The 22210-nt window shown below is 37.5% G+C and overlaps 1 protein-coding gene across 3 annotated transcripts in view; it reads left to right on the plus strand.

Moving 5' to 3' along the window:
• TENM1 (teneurin transmembrane protein 1) overlaps nt 1-22210 on the plus strand; it is a 596847-nt gene that overhangs the window by 50194 nt on the left and 524443 nt on the right. For all 3 annotated transcript variants that reach the window (XM_023756535.1, XM_023756543.1, XM_023756550.1), the window contains exons 2-3: nt 12425-12685; nt 15185-15241. In XM_023756535.1, coding sequence (XP_023612303.1) covers nt 12425-12685; nt 15185-15241 — 318 coding nt within the window. The remainder of the gene's footprint in view (nt 1-12424; nt 12686-15184; nt 15242-22210) is intronic.

Raw genomic sequence — 22210 nt, forward strand, 5'->3', positions numbered from 1 at the left:
ACATTAAACTCATATAAGAACAAAGAGCTAATATATGCATAGTTTTAGGGTTTCTTTTTTGTTTATACTGTGAGTGCCCATTGTTTCCCAGCTGTTATATCCCTCAAAGTATTTTGGCAGCTGGCTGTGAAAATCCAGACAGAAACCACAGAGAGCTGAATGAAACCTAGGAGGCGAGAAGCAGGAAGTTCTAGCATCAGCCACACGCACACTGCATAAATGAGGAGAACAAGGCTGTGAATTTGAATGTGCTACTTATAACTTCATATGCTGTATAAGGCGATTAGAACTGTGTTAAAATTGTTCCAAGTTAGCTTTGTCACTTGGTATCTATGTGGTCTTTGACAATTTACTTAATCTCTCTTTGGACCTCAGTTGCTTTATTTGAAAAATAGGGATAATAATAACCTTTCTCGCAGGACATACTATGAGGATTAAATAAAATAATGTATGTTTCTGGCCTGGTATATAGAAGATGCTAAAATCACATTTTCATGTACTTAAAAAAAAGTAAAACTGCATATTCTTTGGTAGCTTGACCTCCATCCACTTGTGCTAGAGAATGTGTGCTTTGAAATCAGAACTACTCATTGTGATATGCAAGTCTAAAACCTTGTACTTTGTCAGTTATAAGTGAATTTCCTGGTAGATTAGCTTACCAATTTCCATAGCAAATAGAGAATGGCCTTTTCTAAATATTTTTTACTGGTAGGACTGTAATGTAAACACAACTCTGAAAAATAATTCTATCAGTTTAGATCAACTATACTTCAGAATGAGGTCATGACTGATCCTAATTACTAGAGTGTTTGATTAGATGCTTCTGTTTCTATAATAATCCATCCTGCCATTTACTGTACATACATTATTCTACTAAAAAGCCCTTGTAGAAATTAGTGCTAAACAAAGGGGACATTACTGACCTCTCATTGTTGACAGGTAATTTTTAAAGATAATTTAAATAATAAGGCTGTATTTGTACTGAGTTAACCATATCCTCTCATCTAGACTTCTTTGAAACAAATAACATCCATTATGCTAGAATGATAATCCAGAATTATGAGAAAAATCTTTAGCAATAGTATAAAACAAAGACAACTAGCTGTTAAGGTTGCAATTGCAAATGTGTGTTGCTGGTATTGGCTCCATCTGATCTGTCACAGTACCTTATTCTTCAGCCCAGATTAGCCCATGAATAGTTTTTGCCACATTAGAATTAAACCTAATCTGTTGATCATGTTTGCATCAGTCTATTACTACTTCAGCATTCAGGAATTTCGGTTTCCAGAAAGGAGGCCCTTCTGATTCCAGGGGATTGAAAGCAAAATGGCAGACAAGTCAAGAGAAATTAATGTGTCATTTCCTTCATTTGTGGCAGTTTGTGAACATAGATTAGTTTTTCAGTCTTATCAATCATAGTACAATGTTTCATTGTTCCCATTGTTCACCTGGGACATTTATTTAAAGTAAGCAGCAGAAACCTTCCTGTCTTCGTCCTCTGTTTTCTAAAAATTTGTTTATTAAGGTATAATTAATATAAAATAAACTATATGTTCATAGTGTACAATTTGCTAAATTTTGACAAATGTATATACCCATGAAAATATCATCACAATCAGCATAATGAACATATATATCACCCCCAAAACTTTCATTTTGCCTCTTTGCAATGCTTTTTTCTCTCCCACTCCCCACCCACCCTACTCCCAGGCACCTACTGATCTGCTTTCTATCATTATAGATTAGTTTGCATTTTCTAGAGTTTAATATAAATGGGAAAGCATATCATATGTAGACTTTTTGACTATTTTCTTAAATCTGAACTTAGTTTGATATTGATCCATATTATTGTATGCATCAAAACTTTATTCCTTTTTAGGTCTCAACTAGAGGCCCGATGCATGAAAATTTGTGCAAGAGTAGGCCTTCCTTCACCCAGCTGCCGGCACCAGCTTCCCTCTGGCACCTGGGACCAGGCTTGGTTCCCTCGGGCCGCCCACAGGCACCCAGGACCTGGGCTGGCTTCCCTCATGCCGCCCACAGGCACCCAGGACTTGGGCTGGTTTCCCTTAGGCTGCCCGTATGTCCCCGGGACCGGGGCTGGCTTCCCTCTGGCCCTGGCTTCGTCAGGAAGGACATCCAGAATGATGTCTGGAAGACGTCCAGTCTAATTAGCATATTACCATTTTATTATTATAGATATAGATAGTATTCCATTGTATGGATATACTAGAGTTTCCTATTAATGGATATTTTAGTTGTTTCCAAATTTTTATTATTACAAATAAAGCTGCTATGAACATTCGTGTATAATTCTTTGTAGGTACCTGTTATTTCATCTTACTTGGCTAAATATAGGGAGGTGCAATAGTTAGATCATATGGTAGGTGTTTGTTTAACTTTATAAGACATGAAGGTTTAATTAGCCCTAGAGCAAATGTTGCTCTAAACCCACCTAACAAAGCCTAATAGCAAGATGCAAAAGGATAAAATTATTGCCAAATATTGACCATGCACCAGAAAAATTCTATATAATAAAAGCATAATATAAAAATCTAACAAACGGTGGAAGGATCAGTCACTATGATGTGCACTGACTACCAGGGGCAGACACTCAATGCAGGAGCTTCCCCCTGGTAGTCAGTGCACTCTCACAGGAGGAGCGCTGATCAGCCAGAAGCTGGGCTTGCCAGCAGGCTCACAGCTGGCGAGCGCAGTGGCAGTGGCGGGAGCCTCTCCCACCTCTGCTGCAGGTGGGTGGTAAGGTGTGAGGGGTCCCGGACTGCGAGAGCCCTGGACTGTGAGAGGGATGTCTGACTGCTGGCTTAGGTCCGATCCCCGGCAGGCGGACATCCCCTGATGGGTCCTGGACTGCGAGAGGGTGCAGGCAGGGCTGAGGGACCCCCTCCCAGCAGTGCACGTATTTCGTGCACCTGGCCTCTAGTAATATATATATAGTAATACAAAAACCTTTTGGCATATTCTACTCAATACCCATGAATTAGAAGATTTCTTACTTTGGCTTTTGAGAACAGGACTATTTCCAGCCCCATTTAAGATTCAGTTGTTTCCTTTAATCCTTTCAGATGGTTCTTTCTCCAGTACAAGAGGTTTCCTTGCATGCATGAGCTATTTAGTGAATATCCAGGGGGACCCTCTGCAGATCTCTGGAATTCTCTTTCTGTGTGGCCCTCTCCTCTTTGGCACTCTGTACTGCAAACTCTAGTGGTCTAGGCCCTCCCATACTACCAGGTTCATCTCAACTCAGAGAGTTTGACAAGCTCCACCTATGTTCTTCCTTCCTGTGGTAAGGCCTGTTAATTCTTTGCAGATAGTAAGCTGGGGCAGTAATAAGGCTCATCTCATTTGCTTCCCACATCTCAGGGATCCTGGTGCTTCATTGCCTAATATCTGAGCACCGTCCTGTAATATATTTGTTGTTGTTGTTGTTTCAGGCAAGAGAATAAATTTGGTCCATGTCACCCCATCTTGACTGGAAGTAGAAGTCTTCTCCAGAATTTAATGTTTTCCTGTAAATAGAATTCCAATTCACAAGTCCTAGATGAGTGTCCTAAGTATTCTTTCCACAACCTTTTCTTTTCATTATGTTCGCTAACCATGTGAAACTGGTATGTGTGTGTGTTAATTTTAAAGAACATTAATCTTAGAATTTCATCTTTCTATCCCTGAAAAAAAAACCCTCTGGTGTGGCTCAGTGGTTGAGTGTCCACCTATGAACCAGGAGGTCACGGTTCAATTCCTGGTCAGGGCACATGCCTGGGTTGCGGGCTCCATCCCCATTGTGCAGGAGGCAGCCGATCAATGATTCTCTCATCATTGATGTTTCTATCTCTCTCTTCCTCTCTGAAATCAATAAAAAATAAATTTTAAAAAAACCTCTGAATTCATGAAAACAGAGTCTCTCAGAGGAGCCACCAACTCATTCCAGGACACTCTGCAAATTTAACCAAGATGATAATTTCTGTCTGGTTTATGTAATGAAACTGAATGATGAGAAGGACAAAAGAAACTTTGATTCAAACCAGCTGAAAGTGCCTTTTAACAAGGCTTTGTAACTAGTTTTAGTAAGAGCCTCCCAGTTCTATACCCTAGGATATATTTTAAGAATTTTTATAGAAAGTTATTTCACAATTCATTAAGCCAAAAAGTATAGTGAGGAAAGCTTCCTCGTGAGATGATTTCAGTCAAAGATGATACAGATAACTTGTTTTCCATTAGTCTAATATTTCTATCAATTGTCTTTTTCTTCTTACCAAATTTGTAGAGCATTTACTATTTGAAATGCATAGCAAATTTACCAAAATAACAATTTTTCAATTTGTGTTGGTAGGCATTGTTTTATGTTAAGCAAAACCATCTTATATATGTCAGAATTGTATTGAGGAATTTAACTCTTTCGAGAATGATTTCATATTAATTACTGATTAAAACTTTGGTGCTTAATGATCATTCATTGCCTAGAATTATTCTAAGGCCTGAGGAGGTAGAAATACTACTTTATATTTCCATAGTCCTTCATACATCATAGAACACTTAGCAGAAATTGTTTTATTTGATTTTGAGATATACCAAAAGTTTAGGAAACACTCAGATTTGGAGGTATAATTCAGAAAATATAAATATTTTAAAAATATATATAATCCTTTATAAAATTATATAGTAAAGATTAGAAATGCTATAGGGAAGGGTAAGTTAAATGGGAGGGGAGGGTGTAAAGTTGAAGCATCCTTTGTGAAAATACTGACATGGTCTCATTTTTAGGAACTAGGTTAGTGAAAAATCACAGGGAGGAATTCCAGGTGTCCGGTAAAATATGGCCAAAGATACAGAAGCAAAACTGAAAAGGGCACCTTTGAAAGATGGTGAGAAGAATCCCCTAATAGAGCAGAATATAGTTTATTCAGTAGTTCTTCGTGGACACTGATTCTGGTGCACAGTTCTATCTTGGCATCTTTACTCATTCATCACAAAGTAAATGCTTACAGAATACTGTAGAATGTTACAGAAGTCACATTGTTTGCATTTATGAGTATGTGTTTGAAGCATTTGTAAATGTTTGTAGTGCTCATTTAACCCTTTAGCTCACTGGTCTCCCTCCTTTTTATGGAATTGTGTGACAGACTAATGTAGTTTAAAATTAACATATACACATGTGCACACACAGACACACACTAAACAAACAGCTTTACATGCTTAATGAACTTAAGGAAAATACAGAGATATACCTGGAAGACCACAGTGGTCAATAAGGATTCAGGCTCCAAAGTGTTATGAACAGCCAGAAAATTGGACCAACAAAGGTAACAAATGAGAAATTTTTAGGGCCATTGAGCACCATGCATTTGCAGTGCTCAGTAGCCCTGAAAATTTCTCATTTAGGCCAGGAAGTCTCTGTCTCATTCAAAATGTTGAAATAAAGGGAACATACTTAGGTTCTCATTGATCTAAGTTGCTGTTGAAGTCCTGGACCTCCCACCATCTTTTCTAGTCCCTGATTCTTTTTCAAGACCTTTGTTATGGGCTGGAGAGCAGGAATCACCTTTTCAATTGTAGTGGTAACTTATGTCTGAATTAGCTTCAGAGCACGTTCTCCCATTGTAGGTGGGTACAGTGGAAATGGGGCCCTGTAGTAAGGTGAATATTAGTTCAGGGAAATAGAAGTTGCTTATCCCCATGTCAAATTCCATTCCTCTTTAGATTGATGAGGGATATTGTCATCTATCTCTAAATATGATTTGAGTCCCTTTTGAATTTTTCAAGGTTCCTACCACATGTCCCTTCCCTTTGACGTTATGCTGTAATTCTGTATCCTTCTCTGGTTTGAGCCATTTTTATGGATTTGCAAATCATTGTACTTCTGAGAGCATCCTTTTTGACATTAACATGGTCTTTTAACTATGTTCTGAGACAGTTCCAGTTAGCCAATATTGGCCACAAAGCATGAATGTTTCTACTTCAGGCTTTATCTCTGCCCAGATTTTTTGCCATGCTTTTCACTATACTGACAGATGGTGAAATCTCAGAAATTAAATAAGGCATAATTGGTAGGCCCTGAGCACTGAGATAATGGGTGCATTTGGAACTGTGACGGGGAGAGTAGGCTGCAGAAAGCTTAGTTATTTTTTTTAAGTCCTCTGATAACTACAGGCTCCAGTTTTGCATGTGGGAGCACTCCATCCCTCACCCCTGTGCCCCAGAAAAGGCTGATGTGTCCTCAGTAGAAAAATAAAGGCCAGGTCTGGGTGGTTCCTTTATTACTTTGTTGTCATTTTGGCCTTTAAATAGGCTCTCTGTGGAACTTGCCAAAGGACACGACATAGTCCTGTTAACCCACTGCTTAATGCCTAGTTCAGCACTGTGCATTTGATAAAGCTTTTTCACAAAATAAAAGAAGAGGAAATTAAAATGGGCTAATTTTCTAAGACTGTGAGAAATCAATTTTGTTTTGTTTTCTTCACTTGAAATTGAGTGGGTGTTCAGTGGAGCTATGTTTAAGTAAGCTCACATGAACTTACTTGTTTGACAATTTGATATCATTTGCTTTTCAAAGCCCCCAAACTGAGAAATACAAAATGGTACCCAGTAGTGAAAAGCATTTGTCTCCTATCTGGTGTTGCTCATTTCTTTTGTATTTGCTGCTTAAGACTGCAACAATCCATTGCATTTTCCCTGGAGCCAATAATGAATTATTAGCGGATCAGTAATATTTTTAATTGTGTGAATTTTTATTCATTATACTATAAAGTACTCTTTGCAATAGCCATGTTTATATAATTTTATGTTTGATGAATAGCTATTTACTCAGTTGCTTTTTTACATTATATATATTATATACTCTATCACTAATCTCACAATTCACAATATATGCTAGGTTGTATCAGTACTTTATTATAGCAAGACTTGTACCTATGACACAAGATCTTACTTAGCTAACATGTATGATTATCCTTCACAATTGAAGTGTGAATAGCACTTTGATTCATAAAAACACTAAAATTTTTTCCCATTTGAAAATTTTAACCTTTTTACATTTTGCCATAACAGGCTCAAGTTATAGTTACAGAATTTTAGAATACGATAATTATCTAGAGATTTATTTCAAGTTGGACCTAAGCATATTAAAAATGAGGAAACTGAGGCCCCAAAATGTTAAGTGACTTATCCAAAAACCACATGGCTAATTAATAACATCTGCTTTTGCATATAATCCATAGGGTTCTATGAGTCACAGTACTTAGAGCTAAGAATTATATTGTATCCCCTTTCCCTCTTCCTTATTTTAGAAATGGACTACACTTAGAAGTTATTTTCCAAATCAATCAAGTTATGGCTAAAATTAATCATGGCTTTTGACTTCCAATTATTTATTTGCAGTGTGATGCCTTAAAGCTCCCTTTCTAGAGAAAGTGTGGGTGGGTTCACTTTTGTTGTTGTTGTGAAGCCTCACCTGAGGCTATTTTTCCATTGATTTTTTTATATATTTTTAAATATATTTTATTGATTTTTTACAGAGAGGAAGGGAGAGGGACAGAGAGTCAGAAACATCAATGAGAGATAAACATCGATCAGCTGCCTTCTGCACACCCCCCACTGGAGATGTGCCCGCAACCAAGGCACATGCCCTCGACCGGAATCGAACCTGGGACCCTTCAGTCCGCAGGGCCAACGCTCTATCCACAGAGCCAAACCAGTTAGGGCCATTGATTTTTTTAGAGAGTGGAAGGGACAGGGAGATGAGAGAGAGAGAGAGAGAGAGAGAGAGAGAGAGAGAGAGAGAGAAACACTGATGTGAGAGAGACACATTGATTTGTTGCCTCCCACACAGGCCCCACCAGGGCTGGAGATTGAGCCTGCAACCGAGGCACATGCCCTTGACTGGAGTCAAACCCAGGACCCTTCAGTCTGCAGTCTGATGCTCTATCCACTGAGCCAAACTGGTTAGGGCGGATGGGTTCAATTTTAAGAAAATTAAAGTCTTGAGTTTATCAGAAACTCAGAAATGGAGCTTGCAGAAAAACATTGATATAGATGATCCTTGTTACTTTCCCTTTTAAGTTTTTTCATAACTGGCTTCTCCAGGATGAACACCTGCAGATCAATCTGTAGATTCAGAGAGAACACACAGTAGTTCATTTTATTCAGCACTTCATTTCATTTTTTAAAAAATTATTAATTTATTAGCATCAGTAGAGGGCTAAATTGATCCTATGTGCCAGATTCACTCAACTTAGTCTCATTATCCCCAACTATAGAATGTTCCTTTAATTGCTCAAAGCTCCTCAGTTATGTTTCATCCTTAGTTTTGCCTTAAATTTGGCTTTCAACTGTTATGTTCCTAGGAAGAATATGTTTTCTGGAAGATCACCATGCATCAGTTAGCCTTGATTGCCTCATGGCTTAGTTACACACAAGATAACATTTTGACTACCTTTTCGTTCATGTTATATGAACTTTCTCCTGCTAGAAGGAAAAGAACAGGGCCTCCTGCTAGCTTGGAGACCCTTGGCTTCACCTATGAAAATTGTCTGATTCTTCAGTCTCCTCACTATCTTACTATCTTGTGGTGTAAAATCCACTAAAAATTTATAGAGGTATAAATAAAGTACAATAAACCACATATACTTAAAATGTATGGTATGACAAACTTTGGCATGTATACACATGTTAAACTATTGCTACAATCAAGATAACAGTTATTGATCATCCAAAAAGTTTCCTTTTACCCCTTGTTCTCCATTTTTCCCTCACTGTCTTCCTCAGGCAACCACTGATCTACTTTCTGTCACTATAAATCTGTTTGCATTTTCAAGAATTTTATTTTAAGTGGAAGCATACAGTATATAGACATTTTATTTGTCTTCTTTCATTAAGCATAATTATTTTAAGGGCCATGTGTCCTATTATATATCATTAGATTATTCATATTTAGGACTGAATAGTATTCCATTTTGTGGGTATCCCACAGGTATACCCTTTCAGCTATTCATAGACACTTTTTGACTGTTATGAATAAAGCTTATGAGCTACCTTGTACAGATTTCTGTGTAGATGTTTTCTTTCCTTTGAGATAAATGTGTAGGAGTGTATTCCTCTCCTGTTAAGTACAGCTTCACCTTTTTGGGAACCTGCTGACTGTTTTCCAAAGTGGTTGTACCTTTTTACTTTCTTACCAGCAGAGTATATAGTTGCTCTACATCCCTGTCAACACTTGGTGTGGTCAGAATTTTTTAAGCCATTCTGGTAGGTCTGTAGTAGTATCTTATTGCGGTTTTAGTTGTATTTTGCTGATAACAAGTGATATTGAGCATCTTTTAATTTGCTTATTGGCCATTCCTCTGTCTTTTCATCTAAAGTGTCTCTTCAAATCTTTTGCCCATTTTAAAAATTGGATTTCATCTCTATTAATATGCTCAGATTTTGTCTCTTACAAGGTTGGAAAGTAGGTAGGTTTTCCTTAAAATAAAAATTAAATACATGTCTGTAGGGTCCCAAATACATCATTCACTTGGCAGCATCTGTATCTGTTTACTTCTGAAAGTATAGTTTCTTATGGTACTAGTCTACTCATTTAAAGCATAGATACCCTAAGATTGTACTTACATTTCTCTTGTGGCTAGCTTTTTGATAAGAATAGATCTATAATAAATCCAATTGAACTTTTATCTTCTCTAGGGAATATATAGTATTTTAGGTAACAAGGTTATATGTATAAAGCTAAAAACAACCATTTAAGGTGCATTGTAAGTGCTTTCTAGAAAAATGCATCCTATAGGAATTTTGAACACCACCAAGACTTTTGTGTATTTAAGGAAATAATTTACAATGGTAACATTGATTTCAAGAAAGGGAAGTAAGGCAGTTCAATGAACATTATTTACTGTAAATAACTGAAACCTTTTATTTCTTTCCTTCTGTGTTTTCTAAGTATATATTGACAAGGAAGTGTACTTTTATCTGACTATTTAATTAGGTAATGTGTGGTTTAGTCTTTGCATTCAAATCAAAATATAGTTCCAATAAATACCATGCAATTTTTGATCATGTTACACTACATTTTCTTAGAAGGGAACAAATCAAATTTTTTGAATGGGAATAAAATCTCTTTAACAAAGAGGGTTGCATCTGTTAACCTTTTTGAAGCCGTATCTAGTATTTTAATACATGGAATGACAAATTGGCTGTGTATTTTTATTTGCTCATCCTTTTCCAATGAATGTCTTTACTATGGCTCAGATGCTTATATTAAAATCTTTGCAAAGTCACATCTCAAATGCCATTGTATGAGTGAAAATAAATGCAAGTCTGTGCTTTTGAAAGCGAATTTCCTAATTAGTGCCCTGAATCCGTGGGAAATAAATGGGAAGCCATCACAGCAGTTCGTTCAGCTTGAATGCCCTATTTCTTATGTCTCCATATAGAATCAGAGCTGGTTGCTGCAAAATCTTTGGTGATGCCACATAGGTTGTTCTTGTTCTTTTTCTTCCCTTTTACTGGCACCCACTAACTTCAGAGAAGTCTGTAGGGAAATAGTTTTCAAAGTGTGGTCCCTGGACCAGTAGCATAGGCCTTGCCTAGGAACTTGTTAGAAATGTACAATCTTCAGCCCTCCTCCAGACCTGTTGAATCAGAAATCGAAAAGGGAGGTGTGCATAGCAATCTGTGTTTAACAAGCCTTCCAGGTGATTCTGAAGTATGCTGAAGTTTGGGAACCTCTGATCTAGGGAAATGAAAGGAGTTGTGAATGCAGGCTTATGTAAAACTCCTTTCCTATAGCTTCAGGCTTACAAGTTCATTATCAGTTTGCTGTAGCAATAACTGCACAGTAGGACTGCATAATGAAACATTGTGAAATTCAGAGGCATGAATATTAACTGATCACAATATTATTGACCACTAGATTTGTATTGGGTAAAATGGAATTTTCCCTTTAGCTTTATATCGAGGAGAAACACACTTTCATAAAGTTTTGTGGCCCTAGCCAGTTTGGCTCAGTGGATAAAGTGTTGGCCTGTGGATTGAAGGGTCCCGGTTTTGATTCTGGTTAGGTCACATGCCCAGATTGTGGGCTCGATCCCTAGTGTGGATTTGATTTGTTAAACCCTATGTCACAAAAATAGCTATTTAAAAGTATGTTCAGATTCTGTACTCTTCATTTTAGAATATGGTCTGTCTAAATTTTAGCACTTTCTGTATTCAGAGACTTAAATTCATTTTAGGGTTTGCATCTTATTGATATGTGCCAAGGATTAGATGCACTCAGTTAAGCTTCTTCTTGGCCAAATGACATACCCTGTTTCTGATGTCAGTCTGAGAAAATCCTATACAGTGTACAACATCCACCGGATTACCTTATCTAACTGTTACATGGACATTTCAGATGATATGTCTTGGCATGTGGTCATTTTTCATTAACTTAATAGGGACTGTTAAAGCATCTTTTCCCCTTTTTGACACCTTGCCATAACTGAATGCAAAATTGACTGTAAGACTGAGTGCCCGATATTCATACAATAAGTTGATGGAGTTTCATTGGTGTGTAGCAGAAACCATGCCCAGATGGGTGTCTAGCAAAAAGGGCTCTGTCACTATCTCACATGGGCTGTGGACGTGGGCTATATCTACACTCTGGACTTTATTTTCCTCAACCATAAAATGTAGTGATTAGTGGCAGCATTTCTAAGATCCTAAACATTTTATGACTTTAAGATTTGGTGGAAAAGGGGATAAAATCCAAACTATGAAGCACTGTTGAGGTACAGTATACAATTATGTTTTTGTTGAAATAATGAATGAAACAGAATAATTAGCATAAAGTAGGCTTCAAAGTCCTTGGAGATAATGGGTAATAATGATATTAAGTACTTATAATTTTAGAGATTAGACTAATATGTTTTAGGAAAAATACTTCAGGAAAGTATATTTAAACTTAGTATTTTTTTTCTTCAGAGTTTTCATATTGAATTATTTATTTTTAACTCTAAGGTATATGACATGCTTAGAAAATCTGGTAATTTTAATAGTTTTAGCCTAAGTGTACTCTATAGATCATATATATTCTTCCTGTAAGGGAAATATCTTTTAAAGGATAGCTTTCTACACTTTATACTCCTCTGCACTCACTTATTTCATTACATTTTGTGCAACCTAAAATTGTAGCTATAAAGCTATTTTGGGCATGCTTTTTCCAGAACCTTGTACAAATCAACAGGAGCATAATTCTAAGCTACAGAAGTGCAAAATAAGCACAGACTGTAGCTACCATAAATAAAATGGCCAGAATTCTAATTTTGCAAAAACACACAATTACTAGCAATAGGAGAGGGGGACATGAGGACAAAAAGAATTTTATCAGGTATTGTTTCATAATGCTAAACTTTTTTCTCTGAACTTTGTTTCTCTATAGAGATGGAATTCTGTGAAACTCCTCGCACTCTCTGCTCTGGCTACCAGACCGACATGCACAGTGTCTCTCAGCATGGCTACCAGCTTGAGATGGGATCTGATGTGGACACAGAGACAGAAGGCGCTGCCTCACCTGACCATGCACTGAGGATGTGGATAAGGGGGATGAAATCAGAGCACAGTTCCTGTTTGTCCAGCCGGGCCAACTCTGCATTGTCCTTGACTGACACTGACCATGAAAGGAAGTCTGATGGGGACAATGGTAATAGAACTTTCTTTACTGTTTTAAGTAAAAACGGAGAGAATGCCGTTTTTAGCCTCAAAGTTCTTTTCCTTCTCTTTGTCTGCCTGTTTTTTATTTAATATGCAGAATGGAAATGCAAGTTAGCAGGGTCACAGGGACAAGGCACATACCTAAGGATCTGGCACACAGGCACCTTTATTTACAATGATAGACAAAATACTTTTTCTTTCTGGTGATCCCCCAAGGGAAATAATCTCATGTAGTCAGTGATATGTCTTATTTATTACTCACCTTTTATTTTCATATTTATTTGCCAGTGCAATACTAATGGTATTTACTGTAGAAAGTATGCATTCCCTGTATGTTGGCTTTATATCAATATGTGAAAAATGAAATGAACAGTTGTATAGCAACCATATTCTTGATGTGCTTCCTATTTGATTGAGATTAACATGCTGAGTGTACAGATTCAAATTAATCAAGTTAGATGGAAATGATTTTTTAAAAAAGAAGGTAAATTAGCATCACCTATTTGCTAGACAATGAGTAATAATAGTAGTGTCATTAAATTGTAATTATATGTTATTTTCTTACAACTTTTAGAAGTGGAAAAGTTTTGTTTCTTTGATTTGTTGGGAAGAGGTTGATGTATTTTATTTCTGCTCTCTGTCTTTACCAAAGAACAAAATCCTTTCATAAAAAAACACATTAATGTTTATTAAACACATTAATCTATTGTCTTCCTCATTCTGTTTGTCTAAATTTGATAGGTCCCCATCACCATGACCACAAGGCTTGGTGTGATAGCAGTGGCTAATTAGTGTTTTCCCAGGTGGGAGATAGGTAGCCAACATCCCTGTATGTACGGATTTTTCTATTCTGTCCTTATACTCTTCAGCCCATATGGAACACTGGCCACAGGGTATAATTTGGAATGACCATTTGCCCACTAGTTAGAGTATCATTTCCTAAATGATAGGCCATAACACTTTGTAATATCACCAAGTATCCTTGGGGTCTTGATTTTCTTAGTTTATTTTCTTATTTTTGTTAATCCTCACCTGAAGATATTTTTTCAATTGATGCTTAGAGAGGGTGGCAGGAAGGCGGAGAGACAGAGAGAAACATCAATGTGAGAGAGACACATCAATTGGTTGCCTCCCACATGTGCCCCGACTGGGGCCCAGGATCAAGCCTGCAACCAAGGTACATACCTTTGACTAGGATTGAACCCGGGATCCTCCAGTCCCAGGGCCGATGCTCTATTTACTGAGCCCACCAGCTGGGCTTTTTAGTTTATTTTCATGTCTATATATAGGTATTGTTGACTTGTGTGGAGAAGAGTATGGAGTTTCCTCAAAAAAACTAAAAATGGAACTCCCATTTGACCCAGTGATACCACTTCTAGGACTATATCCCAAGAAACTAGAAACACCAATCAGAAAGGATATATGCACCCCTATGTTCATAGCAGCACAATCCACCATAGCTAAGACTTGGAAACAGCCTAAGTGCCCATCAGCAGATGAGTGGATGAAAAAACTGTGGTACATCTACACAATGGAATACTATGCTGCAGTAAAAAAAGAAGGAATTCTTACCATTTGCTACAGCATGGATGGAACTGGAGAGCATTATGCTAAGTGAAATAAGCTAGTCAGAGAAAGATAAATATCACATGATCTCACTCATTTATGGAATATAATGAACAACATAAGCTGATGAACAAAAACAGATCCAGAGACAGAGAAGCATCAATCAGACCATCAAAACTCAGAGGGAAGACAGGGGAGGGTGGAGGTAAGGGGGAGAGATCAACCAAAGGACTTGTATGCATGCATATAAGCCTTACCAATGGACACAGACAACAGGGGGGTGAAGACATGAGTGGGGGATTTGGGGGAGTAATGGGGGTATAAGGACACATATGTAATAACTTAAAGAAATTTTAAAAAAAGAAAATTGTTAAAAGCAAAAAAAAAGAGTACAGGAAGTGAAGTATGGAAATGAGAAGGGAACATATTTGATGTATGTATGCATATCCATGTAAGTAAAAGAGCACTAGGATGTAAGTTAGGAGACCTTGGAATGGTTCCTATACTTTCTGGGCTTCAACTGTCAAACAAAATTTAGTAACCAAATTTATGTGAAATGAGGTGGTGGATGATCTCCTTATTGCCAAGCCTTCTCATTCTGCCTCATCTCACCCCTGACATCTGAAGCTATAACCAGTTCACTGGGTTGAAACATTAAAATATTCCTGCCAGACCCTAAGTATGGGGTTTGGATTTTGGGTAATGAAACTATTCTGGAAATAGATAATAGTGATGGTTGTACAACTCTGTGAAACTACTAAAAACCACTGCATTGTACACTTGAAGAAGGTGAACATTATGGTATGGGAATCATATTTCATTGAATCTGTTAATTAAAAATAGTATAGATATAAGGATTAAAGATTTAGGAATCCCAGATGACTTGGACAAGGATTAATTAATAAAATATTTCATATTACAGGTTTCAAATTCTCCCCTGTTTGTTGTGACATGGAGGCTCAAACTGGATCTACCCAAGGCAAGTTTTCCCAAGATTTGACTACCTATTATTTTTATCTCATCCCACCCCTGACACCCACCCCACAAAGTGGACTCCTGCCCCTCTGACAAACACCACACTGACCTGGCTAAGCTGTCAGAAGATTAATTCCTTGGCAGCTTACTGGTTTGCTTTTCTCTGGAAAACTTCATGTGTGTATATTGGTGATAAAAAGGAGATGAGAGGGTGTTGGGGAGAAAGAAAAGCAAGATTTAAGGTGGGAGAGGGAAGCATAGATTTAGCATGGGGGCAGAAATTCAAATCAGGTTGCTTTGGGTTTGGCCTCATGATTTTCTATGTTATCTACAACTTGTTGCAGGACTCTAGCCATGAATTTATTATAGTTCCAATACGGTTATAACTTTCAAGTGCTTCCTACCAAATGGCCTTGGTCTTTTCCTTCAGCTGCTTCGGCTTGGCTTTAAAATCACACTATCTATATCCATGTCATTAATTATAAATCATGCCTTCAAATGAAAGAAATGCTGTTCATTCTTTGCTCTAAATGTGTGTTTATACTGCCATTCGTCAGTGAGGGGACATTGATGTCCTTTTACCTTTGCCTTCATTGTGCTTATTGATTGAGTTTTGCCCTTTTGCATAGGGATACTGAAAACAATATTTATAAATGACTGATAAAAATCAACACTTTGGGGAGATCCTCACATCTGACCACAGGGCAGAGTTTCAAATTGGTAAGAGGCTGGGGGAAAGGGATCAGGGGAATATCTATTATACTCAGCTTTACCTAAAGGTACATTACCCCTCCCCCCCATGGGAACTGCTCATCTTGGTGAGCCACTATACTTTGTTAATGTGTCATCTCTCTTAGATGTGTTAAGGACTTTTAGGAATATTTGGGACTGTTCAGTTTCATTTGGCCTTTAGTCTAATCAACCATCTACCTTGATCATTAACTATTTCTACTGAGACAGGGTTGGAAGACTCAGGAGTAAAGGAGATGCATTCTTTCCCTTGCAGGTTTATTTTCCTTATGGTTTATTTTCAGACCTGGATAGGGTAATACAAAATTGGGCTCGGCTGCCAAGGTAAACCTATGATCCAGTCTGCAAAAAACTAGTCCTTAACTGCAAGCTTCTGTTGGTCCAATGTGCACCTCCAAGAATGATTTCAATTTAGAGAGACAGTAGAGCATAGTTAGTAAAAGTTTGCAATGTGGAGCCAGGCAACCTAGGTTTAAATCCCAGCTGTGTGACCTTGGGAAATTTTTTTTAAATATATTTTATTGATTTTTTACAGAGAGGAAGGGAGAGAGATAGAGAGTTAGAAACATCGATGAGAGAGAAACATCGATCAGCTGCCTCCTGCACATCTCCCACTGGGGATGTGCCCGCAACCCAGGTACATGCCCTTGACCGGAATCGAACCTGAGACCTTTCGGTCCGCAGGCCGACGCTCTATCCACTGAGCCAAACCGGTTTCGGCGACCTTGGGAAATTTATATAAAGTTTCTGTGCCTGAATTTCATCATCTGTTACATAACGATAATTGTATCTGCCTCTAGGATTTTGTGATACTTGGATGAATCAATGTATATAAAGGTTTAGAATACATATAAGTACAATATGAATGCATATTTTTGATCAGCACTTTATCATTTCCAAACATACTTTTAATGTTTTCAACTCATTTTATCCTCGTGACCATGCTGTGAAATCGATTCTATTGTTAGCTACATTATACATAGGAGGAAGAGATAAAATAGCAATTCAGATGCCAGTTACCTAAATGCAGTTGATTGTTTTCCAAATAGCTATTTTTCCCTCCCTTGGATTACATATGAATATAAGACTTGAACTTGAACAACTTTTCTCTGCTCAGTTACAGCTCTGAAAGTGTTACTCTGACTCCTGCTACTAATTTTCAATAAGCAGCATAAAATTTGGAACCTTATTTAAGACCTATAGTAAGATTTCTCCAATTTGGATTTCATAAATTTTCAATCAGTGATAAGCAGACATGACCTGCCTTCAACATTTTCGTAGGTTCTTGCAGAGAAGCATGTAGTTGAAATGAGAGTGTAAATGGTTCTTCTGAAAGCATGTTAATTTGAGGAAATAAGTTATTTTCAATGAATAGAACTTGATGTTTGTGTGGAAATGTAGCTATTTATTTCCCATCGATCTCATCCATTCATGAAAGCAGGCCTATCTATTACATTACTGTTAGTTTGTAGATGCTATATTTGAAAAGAGTGAAACAGCTTGAAAATGTTAGTGTTTATACATTTCACTGCTGAGACTCCATGCCACCCATCCCTATGCCTCAGTACTGTCAGTGACATTTTATTTTGTTTCTATCTATCTATATATTCTGATTTTCAGATTGTTGATGAGGCAATGGGCACAATATCACGGACCAGTTTAGGATGATTTAAGCTTCACTCCTGTGGGAGAAAAGTGAAGATAGGGGAAATTGTTAATTTGGGTGAATTGTTCAGCTAAGAAAGATTCCGAGATGGGATTTCAAAGACACTTTCAGTTCTCTCTGTCTAGGAGATTATGATATGGATTTTCTGCTTCCATTCCCAAAATTTCGTCTATGAAGGACTTCTTTCTTTCATTTCATTAATTGGTCAAGCCTTTCAAAATACTTCTTTTTCCCATTTTCATAAACTTCTATTATGAATTCCCATAATTGAATTTAAGTCTCTGACATGCTCTAACTCATGAAGAATTAAAATAAATAGCCCCTCATTTCAGCACCAAAAGCACAGGGAAGGGAGAGCACCAGGGAGCAGAGGGCATCTGGAGTTCCTGGCTTTCACAAGGGAATCAGAACACTTAGGAACTTTGTTTCCATTCCTTCACATCTGTCTTCAGTAAACATTTTGTTGTGTATTGATAGTTAATAGACAACAGGAAAAGTCCAGATGTACTGAAGCTACCTCCATCCTGAGGCCTGTGAGCAGGAAACTTTGATATCAGTCATAATGCTTTTCTTTTAAATGTTAACCCCTTTCCCCTCTCATTTCACCTTACTGCCAATGTTACTATTAATTATAGTCTAATACTTGAATTGTGTGTTTTGTGTCCTCATAAGAGTTTTTGATAAATACTAGACAGCAAGCTATGGGAAGGTAGCACTTGATCTATTCACTGTTTTAGCTTCAGTACTTAGTCACTGGATCTGGAGCACAGTGGGCACTAAATAATGAGAAATGTACACTACTCTGAGGGGAAACATTAAAACTAAAAGATAAAATATTTTTGTAGCACTTCTCTAATTTCCCAAGGGCAGAAATGGGTCAAACCTCTGGTCACCTAACCCCAATATTCTGCCTCTGATAGGTGATCCAATGGATGTTTCTTAGAAGGATTTGGAAGTCCTATCTGAGCATACACTTCAGTGACTAGGGTATTCATTCTTTAATAATCACATTTGATTATATATTAGACTGGCGAGAAAAAAAACTTATATCAGCAGCTAAATTTAAATAATCAATTTCCAAGAATGCATTTTTCACATATTGCCTAAATGAAACAGTTGTATTATAAAAAGTGAAAATTAAATTGCTTATTAAAAAGCTAAATGGAGGGAACTATTTAGGAAAAAAGCATTTGCAATCTTTAACTAATAAAGGATAATTTTCAAAGAAATTATTAATAACTATATCTTCTGGATAATGATGTTTCTGTGCAAATAGTATTTATTGATTACCTACCCTTAACCAGGCTCTATATTGGAAAATATATATATATATAAATAAATAAAAGATGACTAGAACAGTAACCACCTCAAGGAAATTACAGTCTAGTGGGAGAGATTTATGCCCTATTAGTTAGGATTCTTTATTATTGTTATTACAGGTAACAGAAATCAACTTGAGTTAGCTTAAACAAAATCAGCAACAACAAACTTTTTTAAAGGAAATGAGAATGCTTCACAGGACCACAAGAGTGTGGCTAGACTATAAGAAGGTACTAAATTAGAAAAATTGCCCAGACTTTGCCTCTTGCTTTTGAATTCATTTCCTTCAGTCCTGTGTCTGCAGGTTGACTTTCTCTAAATCTCCATCCCCAAGATGGGCAGAAAACCTCATAAAGTCCCCCAGTACATATTTCTTTTATTTAGGAAAGAATTTGAGATTAAATAGATATTTTTCAGTGCCATTTCTAAATTCCAAAGAGGCAGAATTATTTTTCCATCTTGAGACATCTTGAGTCAGGTGTCTATCATTGGTCTCATCAGCTATAACCAAGGTCAGTAATACAAATGTTGCTTTCTGGGAAGCCACCCATTGGTGTTTTGGAGCAGTTCCTAATGCGGGGCAAAGTTGAGTGGGCATCTCCACCCAAAGAAGTCTACTGGAGAGAATAAAGAGCTGATGTTAATACAATTCAGTTAGTACCATGATAAAGATATGTGCAGCTCACTATGAGAGCACAAGGAATGTGAAACTATTTATTAGAATAAAAATGGTCATAATAATGCAGTCTAAATAAGCTATGGTCCCTGTACAGTAAGTGGTAAAGACTAGGGACTGTGGTATAAGACAGACAAGTTTGTGCTCTGGTTCTGCCACTTACCCACTGTGTGTCCTTGGGCAGGTACCTAAAGCTCTGTTTCCTTGTCTATCAAATGCATACATTACTATTTCAGATTTTTCATGTGTGGAGGATTGAATGAGAAAAATGGATATGTACTTCCACATTGTGTCTACTATATATTAAATAGTCCATGTATGTAGTTGTGGTTGTTATCTATCACTGAGCAAGAATTTATGTATATGTTATGGGATAGGTGCTAAAAGGTGAAGTCTCTCTTATCAAAGATTAGCCAGACATGCAATGTGTCCCAGGAAACTCTCTAGCCTAGCAGAGTCCGTTCAACTCTCTCCTCATTTCCAACTGTGTAAAATTCCTTGCATTTGTCTTACGTTAAATAATACATCATTTTAATAACCATCTATCTTGTTCTGCTAAGTATAGAAGACTGTGAGAGGACATTCAATGAAGCACTTCAGACCTGGTTGAGGGTTAATTTGTACTAGTGTATTTCCTATTGCCTTTGGAGTAACCCCTAAGGTAGAGCTGCTGTTTCCACTACTCAGAAGCCCTGTTGATTTCTATGATTGTTGAGCTGCTCAGGATCTTAACAGGAAAGCGATTATCTGCTACAATCCCACAGTAGCCAAAACATCCACTAGTACTGCTCCCCATTGCTTCTGTGCTTTATACCACAGAAACCTGGTAATATACCTTGTGTTACCAATAAACACCATACCATCACAGCCATGCATATGTCGTTCTCAGATCCTAAACTGCTTCATTGGAACAGCCGGAGTTGTGAAAAAAAAATAGCTAGTCTAACACCTGGGTTTCTTGAATGACTTGTAATAGTTATACCCAAATGTGGAGTTAGTCCTTCTGATATTTGACCATGTGGGGCTATTCATGTGTATTTAATGGAGAGAATTTGTTTTACATTTATTTCCTTTGCTTTTTTGTTTTCCCCTGGTAGTGTAAGCTATACAGGACACTTCCATAGCAGTGATAACAGTTCCTTGGGAACCATCTGAATGTCGAAGGAAGTGTGTGAAACAATGCAATGATTTGGTAATAGCTTTAGCAGGAGCCCTGCCATAGAACTGACATCCTAATGGCTCTGTTGGACCCATTAGGCATGTATAAGACAGTGCAGTTGACTTTGAAATGGCTCCTTTGGAGATGTTACATGATCAGAGAACTGTGTAAGTCACTGGGATTACTTTATGTGTGGGTGAGACACTTCTGTGGTGACTGTGATCCATCCGCTTGCAATTGAAACCAATTTTAATGATACTGAAATTCAAACCATTAAAAAGTTAGACATAACACGCTCCTGTTTTTTATTAGTAATTTTAACTAGTGTTTTTTTTTAGTATGAAAGTGATATCAGCTGATGGTTTATTTATTTATTTATTTATTCTCTCACTTTTCCCCCCCTTTATTTTTATTTTTTTTTATTTTTTATTTTTTTTAAAATATATTTTATTGATTTTTTACAGAGAGGAAGGGAGAGAGATAGATAGTTAGAAACATCGATGGGAGAGAAACATTGACCAGCTGCCTCCTGCACATCTCCCACGGGGGATGTGCCCGCAACCCAGGTACATGCCCTTGACCGGAATCGAACCCGGGACCTTTCAGTCCGCAGGCCGACGCTCTATCCACTGAGCCAAACCGGTTTTGGCCCCCCCCTTTATTAATTAAGGTATTACATATGTGTCCTTATCCCCCCATTGCACCCCCACTGCACCACTCATGCCCTCACTCCCCTGGTGTCTGTGTCCATTGGTTAGGCCTATATGCATGCATACAAGTCCTTTGGTTGATCTCCCCCCCTTACCCCCACCCTCCCCTACCTTCCCTCTGAGGTTTGACAGTCTGATCGATGCTTCTCTGTCTCTGGATCTGTTTTTGTTCATCAGTTTATGTTGTTCATTATATTTCACAAATGAGTAAGATCATATGATATTTATCTTTCTCTGACTAGCTTATTTCACTTAGCGTAATGCTCTCCAGTTGTTTATTTTTATTTATTAAATTGAGTGGAGTGACATTGGTCAACATGAACATACAGGTTTCATGTATGGCTTTCTATGTTATAAGATCTGTATACTGTACCATGTGCCCCCAACCCAAAGTCAAATCTTCTGTCAGCTTATATTAGGACCCCTTTCTGCCCCCCTCTTCCCTCTGGCAATCAACACTCTGCTGCTTGTGTTCAGAAGTTTCAGTTTTATATCCAACATATGAGTGAAATCATATAGTTCTTAGTTTTTTCTGATTGACTTATTTCACTTAGCATAATGTTGTCAAGGTCCATCCATGTTGTTGCAAATGATCAGCCAATGGTTTAAAAATTAAAACACTGAAAACAGGTTAAAACTGTACATCCTTCTCTTTCTTTACTCTTCAGGTGCCATTCTGAGAGGTAGCCAGC

Source organism: Myotis lucifugus, unplaced genomic scaffold, assembly GCF_000147115.1.
Source record: "Myotis lucifugus unplaced genomic scaffold, Myoluc2.0 scaffold_2, whole genome shotgun sequence".
Lineage (NCBI taxonomy): Eukaryota > Metazoa > Chordata > Mammalia > Chiroptera > Vespertilionidae > Myotis > Myotis lucifugus.